Consider the following 9,080-nt stretch of genomic DNA (forward strand, 5'->3'; position numbering starts at 1 on the left):
TTCGGAAATGAGATTTAGCTCCACGCATTCACTGTTGACAAAGGGGTTTGATGCCTAACCCTATTTTACATATTTAAAACGCATACAATTTTCAAAAGAACATTTACTTTCATAAACAGTGTTTCATTTTCTCATTTATCGTAATCATCACAGTACCATGCCTTCTGTTAACAAGTTACAATCTTCTTAAGAATCATGTCATGTAGCCTACACTGTAGTACTAACAATTATACAACCATTAGTATACATTTCATCATTCTAGTTAAACATACAACCATGTGATGAGAACTTTTTCAATGTAACATATCATCATGTGGTCCTGAGAAAAATTTAAATGTAACAGCATCATGTGCTCTTGTAAAAAGATTTTAGTTTAGCTAAAACACTTTGGTCCTGACATTGAACCACACAACCTTTTTCTGAGAATAATTTAATGTGAAGAACTTGAATAGCAGCAACTCGAATTTATGAGTTGGTCAGAACAACTAAAACAAACAACTGGAACGAATGCTTTGTACCAATCACATTTTCCCTCAACTGTAACTCATTCATGAGCATTTCTTGTGTTTTGCCCATATGTCAGGTAAAATGCAGAAATGTCTAGCAGAGGAGGTGACAGGAAGTGGTTCTGGGATTATGTCCCGTATGTCCTGACGATAGTACCAGACCCTTTCTCCTGGAAATCTGATGCTCAGGTACATAGAAGCGGTTCTCCCCTGCACAATTCATGGTGTCGACTACATACTGCCCTTCAGCAATCTGTTTTAATATGGCGTTATTTTCCTATCAAATGTCGAGAGCGCATTATTGTAGCGCGAAAGTACATTAATATAATGCGCGAGCGCGAATCTCTCTGCTCGCGCGCGGAATATAATGTGCCGAGCGCGAATCTCTCTGCTCGCGCGCGGGAACTGGGCGCGCGCTCTCAGATAGACGCTGCTCTTGTAAGAATTTTCTCTGGGCTCGCTCAGAAAATATGCCTGCACTTAAAACGTGTCCAGTGCAATCGCGAATCTCTCCTCTTCGCTTAAAGTAAGCGTGTATGCGCACAGACTGTGTCCCGTGCGTTCGCGCATGCCTAAGTACTCTTCTCTACGACTTATTTCTCTTTGCTCTTGGCATAAACACTGTCAAAACGGCAACAACCAATCAGAAATAGGCTTCAACTACTGACCAATGAAAACGCGACATAGTACATGGAATCTTATTGGTTGATATTGAATCGCACATGGAATCAGAATCACTTCGTTCAATCAAGACGAGCCGAGATGGATCCGCCGAATCGACGATCTCAGGTAAACTGTTTTATTTGTTTTGCTGTTAAATATGTCAAATGTATCTTAGAAATGTCTGGGAAGAGGGCGATTGGATTATTTTACATATAAATGACCTAGACTGTCTATCTACACAATCTGTATTGTAAACATTAGTACTCCAGACTCTAAAGTTATCTAAAAGGTAATGTTACAGGGCTGGATTTCCCGAAACCTTCTTAACTCTACGTCGTTTTTAAATTATACCTTAACCCCTTCAGACCTGAATTATGTGCCACTGAGCAAAAAAAAAAAAAAAAAAAAAATATCCACTTGATATTTGTTCTTCTTTAATGTATAAATGAGTCTAAAAATATATTTGTGCAAACTCATTTTTTATTAGATTTTTTTCATGTCCACTACAATGGACACCAGGGCTCAAGCAACAAAAAAAATTTCATATTTTAACCATACATTTCTTATGAGCTAGAGTTCAAACACAATATGTGAACCATAGCATTGAATATTTTGAAAAGAACACATACTGTAACAAAGAGCAATGCTATAAGAATGTAGAGAAAATGTAAGATGATAAGATGAATTCTCAAAAAACTTGTTTTATTATTTTTGTTGTTTGCAGGGGGTGAATGGGAATATGTGTGTATATGTCTGTGTGTGTTTGTGGGTGTGTTGTTTGTACTTGCTGTTTTTGATACATATATGATTGTGTGCATATAACATCAGGGCATCAGTGTGTGCGTGTGTGTGTGATTCTGTGTAAGTCTTCTGTAAGTCATTCGTAAGTAAGGTTGGTCTAGACCACTCTTAGCTATACCTTATCACTGTTGACAGTCTATACGAATATAATTCTGAAACTGTAATACACCCAGTGTTCAATTTAGGATTATGGCAAAGAATAAATGCAAAGATTCACTGTTAAAATCAAATGTGCTTTTGCACTAAACCAGAGACAGACGCGCTCAACGCTTGTCATATTTCATACACAGATATCTATTTTTTTTCTATTCTACTAGTAGTAAATGATGGTGGCGGTGGGACATTCTATTTAGTTACTGACATTCTTTCAAATATATTTCTTTGTGTTCAGCAGATCAAAGAAATTCATACTTGTTTGAAAGTACTTGAGTGGGAGTAAATTATGAAAGAATTTTCATTTTTGGGGGAACTATCCCTTTAAGCAACAATAAGGTAGGCCTATAGTTCGGGGAACATGTCTAGAAAAGGTATATCTTCATTTAAAAGTCTTTGTAGCACGCTAATAGACCACGTCATCGGGAAACCCAGCCCTGGTCATTATAGTGTCTTTAAACCTGACAATTACTAGTAGTTCTGGAATTTTGTTATTCGTTGTAAGAAATACAATTTATAACTGTTATATAAAATGTCTAACATCTGCTATAGATTTTATAATGACTAGTCTACTTTTTCCCCCTACAGATCTTGCTTAGACGACTAGTCTTGGACAGATTACTGAATAAGCTGCAGTATATTGTTAACCATTCTGCCTCAGGCCTCAACCTTGATTATCTACATTTCATTTGCACACATGAACTAATACTCATTGATGCATTAGAAGAACTTGTTATCCCAGAATGCATTGTAAATGCCCTTAGAGACCTCTGTATTTTGGTGAGAGAGCAGGTTGAAAATGAAACAAATGAAACGCTTCAAATTGAGGTGGAGGCAGTCGCAGGAGTTATGGGACGACCTAAATTCACAGTTGAAAATGAGAAGATTAAGTCCTTGCTAGACATTCAGCTGCCCGTCCCTTGCATAGCCAAACTGTTAGGAGTTAGTGAAAGTACAGTTTTCCGTAGGATGAGAGAGTTTGGACTGTCTGTGTCAGACTCCTATAGTACAATAGGTGACCAAGAGCTTGATATGTTAGTGACCAACATCAAGTCTCAAATGCCTCATGTGGGCTATAGATTGATGATGGGAAGGTTGAGATCTTTAGGTTACAAGATACAGTGGAGCAGACTGAGGGCATCTATGCACAGAGTAGATGCAGTTGGGATTTTTTCCCGCATGACACAGCTAGGCTGTGTAGTGAGGAGAAAATACTCTGTCAGGGCCCCTCTCAGTCTAGTGCATGTGGATACCAACCACAAACTGATAAGGTAGGTTTCTAACATTTTTGTACAATTGTACATGAGACTGCAATAGAAATAATTAATAAAATTTGTTTTCTTCCAACTAGATACAACATTGTCATATTTGGGGGCATTGACGGTTTCTCCAGAAAGGTAATAAGATGTGTTTGTATGTTTATAATAATACTGTCATTACATATTTTGTTGTGATATCTACTGTCCATTCCAAGTAAACATTATGTTATGGATTTGCTCTCTTTAGATAATGTACTTGGATGCAGCTAACAACAACAAGGCATCAACTGCCTTTACCTTCTTTTTACAATCCATTGAGAAGAATGGTGTGCCTTCAAGGTAATTGCTAGTAAAACTGTATTTTTTTTTTTATATTGTACATTATAGTACATTTGAACCCATAGTGTGCTACAAGTGGTAACTAAATATATTTTTAAATACAGATATAGTATAAAAGCACATTTAAGTTCATATTTAATGGTGTCTCAAAATAGCACAGGTGAGTACACTTAGATGTTCTTAAGATTATCTTAAGAAGTACTAAAGAAGAATTTTTAGTAAATAGAGCACTTTAAGTACATTATAGAAATGTTTTTTTTTTACCTGGGCTATCATACTGAGAGACTAACACAATACTGAGACTAACATTTCCTTACGTGTTACATAGAAGAAAGTAAGTCATGCAGGTTTGGAACAACATGAATGAAAAATTAACTTATTGGCTAAACTGTTAAACCGATTGACTAATCTTTTACATTATTGCAAAGGGTTAGAGGTGATCAAGGAGTTGAGAACCTCGACATTGCACGCTTCATGTTCACTGTAAGGGGAACAGACAGAGCAAGTTTCATTTCTGGGAAAAGCGTACATAACCAAAGGTAAAGTAAGAAAATGCAGGTTGTAGGATAAGATGATTCGTTAAATTTGTTTATTTTCTGAAGCCATGCTATATTTAAATGTAGAATACCCTTTTTTTTCAATTATAGTCATGATTAGACATTTCAAGCTATTTTACATAATATTTAGCTCCATTTGTGTTCTTACGAATCACATAGTAATCATTCTTCCTGTTACAGAATCGAACGGCTCTGGCGTGATGTGTGGACAGCGGTGACTACCACATATTACGATACCCTCCATGGTCTTGAAGAAGATGGCTTGCTGGACATCTCAAACACACTACACATTTTCCTTGCCCAGTTTGTGTTTCTTCCCCGTCTCCGCAAAGACTTGCAGACATTTGCTGAGGGCTGGAACCATCACCCTCTCCGCACTGAGGGAAATATGACCCCACATCAGTTGTGGGAGGTGGGACTTATGCAAAATAGCATCAGTGAGCTTGAAAATTTAGAGGTATGAATGAGTTTTATTTCTCTAACACAAATAATGTTTCTTAGAGGTTGCTTATTTGACTAAGAATTTTAATTGATTACATTTCCCTAGGATGTAGAGGACTGTGACATGGACTGGGAAAGTGCCATTTTCCATGAGGAACCATTAACAGCATTTGGAGTTGTGGTTCCAGAACTCCTCCCCCCTCTAAATGAACAAGAAATGAGAAGCCTCCAAGCTGCTGTTGACCCTACAGTGACATCACACTCGAATGGTAGAGACATCTATACATGGGTTTCAAAGACGTCACTTCCGCTATGCCCGCTGCCATATTTGGACCGGTCACAGCTGCGCGCCCTGTTTAAGTCTATGGTGACAGCAGCTACAACTACCAGAGGAAGGCCAACAAAACGCTCTCAGAAGGTTCACAACAAGTTTATAATAGATCTTGGATATGTGGGCTGTTAGCCGTTCAACAGTCGTCAGAACTTCAAATTTATTTGATTTATTTGAAAATATTATGAATTCTAGTTGCTGTGTTTCGGCGTGTTACAGGATGAACAAATTCACGACACCAGCTGACTACATTACTTAGTTCAAGTACATGCGTGCATGATTTTGTGCAAATATAAGTTGTAATTTTATGTATAGCTTGTATAAATATATATGAATTACCATAGGATGTGTCCTGTTGAGTTAATTAACCTTCTAGCAAAGCGCTTCAGTTTACGGGTGTTCATTCAGCGCGCGCAGCTCAAATAATACTGTTATCAAAATGAATCTGTTATTGATGTTATTGTATACAAAAAAAAAATCTGTTATTGTTCATGATCCTTATTATTAATCAAACTATGTGTTGATGAAAATAATACTAGAATATAAGAGCTAGTTATTAAAAATAATGCATTCGTTTTCTAAAAGAAATATTAAAGTTTTAATAATACTGTGTAGTAACGTTAAACATTTTAATGACTTAATCATTGCTGTTTGAGCTGCGCACGCTGAAGCTGAAGAGAATAAAAAAACCCATAAACTGAAAGTTAATTAACTTTCAACTTTTTAATTAATCAACGGAACACATCCTATATAAAATAATCCAGATATTAATACAAAATAAAAATATTACAACTAGTATTTGCACAAAATCACGCACAGATGAACTTGAAGTAACGTCATTGAAACTTCGAAACACAGCAAATAAGCCCAAATATTTCACAACGTTATTTTACAAGTATATACGATTAGAATATCATGTATAAGAAGAAGACAGTCCCAATCATATTAAAGTTTTGTCTTACTTTTTGAGCGCTCGCGCTGAAGCTATAGATGATCATCAGCTCTGTGGGTTATTTACCTCAACGAAACACATCCTTTATGAGAATAATCAGATATTTATACTTAATAAAATAAGTTTTATCTGTACAAAACGACGCGAATGCACAAGTGAAGTTTGAACAAGTTATGTAATCAATGTAATCAAACTCAGTAGACGCGCTCTTACCACAACAACACGCTGAAACAACAACACAGAGAATTCACAACATTTTATTACAATAGTGTTCTCGTTATAATGTTATGTAAATGACAGTCCCAGCAGTTATTAATGTTGTGCATTGCTGTTTGGCTGCCAGTGGTGTGGTCCCTTCTGAATGAAGCCAATAATTCTGCCGATTTAACTACTTTGGGATCAGTTCTGACGACTGTTGAAACGGCTAACAGCACCACATATCCAAGATATATTATAAACTTGTTGTGAACCTTCTGAGAGCGTTTCGTTGGCCTTCCTCTGGTAGTTGTAGCTGCTGTCACCATAGACTTTAACAGGGCGCGCAGCTGTGACCGGTCCCAAATATGGCGGCGATAGAATACAGTGACGTCACATGAAACCCATGTATAGCTTTCCCTTCATAGTAATATGGAGTAAGCAATGCAAATCCCAGTGATCATTCATTTGTTTAAGTAGGCTACGTTATTTTTATTTATTTATTAGTATTATTTATTTTCTTTGCAATAGCCTGTTAAGCAAGGCATTCTATTTATTTTATTTATTTTGTTTTGTATTTAATTTGTTTAAGGTATATTATGTGTTTATTTAATAGTATTAATAGTATTAAAAGTAAAAGTTATTTCGTATTGTGCTTTGGCTTATTTACTTAAACTGTTATTTAAACTGCTTGTTTAGTTAATCGTTCGGTGAGTGTGTATGCAGTAGCCTGCGTTTAAAAACTGAGGTGCCGCTAGTTGTGGTTTTGTTAACGGTTAATGTTTAATAACGCTAATAAAAAATACCCAATGTTTTTTATCACGTGTGGTGCTTTGGTTTTGAGGCTACTTCATCTTATTTAAATGCAATCATGTTTAAAGTAAAGTGAGTATTTGTTTAGGCCTTTTTTTACAAGTTCTGAGAGAAAGTCCGCGGGAGCGGGCGGGTTTGGACACAAACTTTGCGGGCGCGGGCGGGAGTGGAACACGCGGGTTGCGGGAGCGGGCGGTCCTGGTCAGATATTCAGCGGGAGCGGGTTAAGGAAATCAGTCCCGCGCAGGGCTCTAGTTCCTAGTGAATGTCTGAGAACACTGACACCTTGTGGCACATTGTATCTGCACGATCTGTAACACATGATAATGTATTGAAACATAATCTATAGACTACTTTTGTATGGATTTAATGCAATCAATTTATTTATTTTCATTCAGTTATTGCTCTACTTATTACTTACATCTGCAGTTTACAGATTCTCTTGTAGTCTTTGTCTCTGTGTCTGTTGCTTGTTCTCATTGGATTAAATACAGAAGGGTTTTTGTACAGAGTTACAGTGTTTCCTGTGACTGTGGGCCTCAGAGCACAGTAATACAGAGCAGAGTCTGATACTGCAGCAGAGGAGATGATCAGATCCACATGGATTTGTTCCTTTTTTGTGACTTTAACAGAAAATCTTGAATCTACATCAGATTCTTCAGGAACTGTTGCAGTACTTAAGGTGGAAACAAGAAATTCAGGTTTTGATCTTCCATACTGGCGGTACCAGAAGAGAGTATCTGTATACCCAGTGGAGGAATAACTACAGGACAACATAACATTTTGTCCCTCATCAGTACCAACTTCTATTGTGTCTGGTTTGATGGTATTTCCAAAGACAGCAGCTGAAACAGAAGAGGAATGGGTTGATTTATAGAAAGACTTCTTTGTAATCAGGCAATGAATGAATCAAAGAAATACACACCTGCTGAGACACAGAGCAGAATAAGTAAATGAAGATTCATTGTTCAAGTGTTCACTCTGAGAAGAGTCAGACTGAATCGTTTCATCCACAGTCTCTTTCAGACACGATTAAATCATGTCAGATCTGTGAACTCTGAGTCCCTCCTCTCTGAGAACATCACAAGTTCTGTTCTGTAAGTTCAATTCTGTTGTTCATTGCTGCAGTTCCTAGTGAATATCTGAGAACACTGCCATCTTGTGGCACATTATACCTACACAATCCTCTGGTTTCACAGACAAGGCTTAAAGCAGGGGTGTGGAACGTTGATCCTTGAGGGCCATTGTCCTGCAGAGTTTAGCTCCAACCCTGAAAAAAACACTCACCTGCCTGTAACTTTGGCCCTGTCCCAAATGGCGCACTTCATGTGGACTTTCGGTCTTGTGGACTTAAATTGCGCGTGCTCGCCGAGTCTACGAGTCCGTAGGCCGTCCCATTCAGCATTTTAACGCTCTGAAGTGTGCTCAGTAGCGCCCCTTTGTACCCTTGAAGCGGTCTTCAGCGAAGCCCGCATAGATGCAGGCTCCGCGCACTTTAACTACCCAGGAATCCTTGCGAAATGCCAATCAGACAACGGATGGGGGGAGATTAATTACATGGATGAGAAGAAAATATTTAAGTGTAGGTATTATTACGGTTTTTATGACCGAGGTGTACATTTTACCAGTTGTTACCTACAGTTTATACAAACATTATGGTCATCGACCAGTGGTTGATATCTCAAACATAATAATAGCACGTTTAATAATACGATCGCATTACGATTCATTAAATAAATAGAACCGAATTTCAGGGCTTTACTGAGTCATATGTAAACCTAGTATTTATATTTAAACCTGTAAAATCATCTGAAACTCACGCCCATGTTTATTATGTGTTAAAATTGTAATCTTAGTTCAAATGGAACATTATGTATTATTACAACTGTATACATTATTTAAATAAGCATGTATATATTAAGCAAAAGCAGGCTGTATAGTTGACATGGAGATATGTTGCAAAACAAAAGAAACCTGTTCTCAATGCTAAATATTATAATATTTGTATAAGATATTTGTGATATTTATCTAATAAAGGGACTGATGAGATGATCTTTCAGTTTATTCGGC

At 37.2% G+C, this 9,080-nt stretch overlaps 1 protein-coding gene and 1 gene segment (V, D, J or C); one reads left to right on the forward strand and one right to left on the reverse strand.

Annotated features, from left to right (window-relative positions):
* Window positions 1-773: 773 nt before the first annotated feature.
* Window positions 774-5,286, forward strand: LOC125251356. Its single transcript, XM_048164355.1, has 7 exons — window positions 774-1,295; window positions 2,712-3,394; window positions 3,475-3,520; window positions 3,630-3,721; window positions 4,150-4,260; window positions 4,459-4,735; window positions 4,826-5,286. Exons 1-7 carry the CDS (start codon window positions 1,197-1,199, stop codon window positions 5,180-5,182), a joined length of 1,665 nt encoding a protein of 554 aa, XP_048020312.1. The 5' UTR covers window positions 774-1,196; the 3' UTR covers window positions 5,183-5,286.
* A 1,571-nt stretch (window positions 5,287-6,857) lies between these two features.
* LOC125251372 lies at window positions 6,858-9,080 on the reverse strand. The segment is given in 2 exon segments: window positions 6,858-7,855; window positions 7,936-9,080. Coding segments are annotated over 2 exon segments (468 nt in total).

The sequence above is a fragment of the Megalobrama amblycephala genome, linkage group LG17, assembly GCF_018812025.1.
Source record: "Megalobrama amblycephala isolate DHTTF-2021 linkage group LG17, ASM1881202v1, whole genome shotgun sequence".
Lineage (NCBI taxonomy): Eukaryota > Metazoa > Chordata > Actinopteri > Cypriniformes > Xenocyprididae > Megalobrama > Megalobrama amblycephala.

Bases quoted from the DNA above. Each gene is read 5' to 3' on its own strand.
- LOC125251356 (XM_048164355.1), top strand. From the start codon at position 1,197: ATGGAATCTTATTGGTTGATATTGAATCGCACATGGAATCAGAATCAC. The intron at 3,395-3,474 runs GTAGGTTTCTAA...TCTTCCAACTAG, and splicing joins ACCAACCACAAACTGATAAG to ATACAACATTGTCATATTTG. The intron at 3,722-4,149 runs GTAATTGCTAGT...ATTATTGCAAAG, and splicing joins AAGAATGGTGTGCCTTCAAG to GGTTAGAGGTGATCAAGGAG.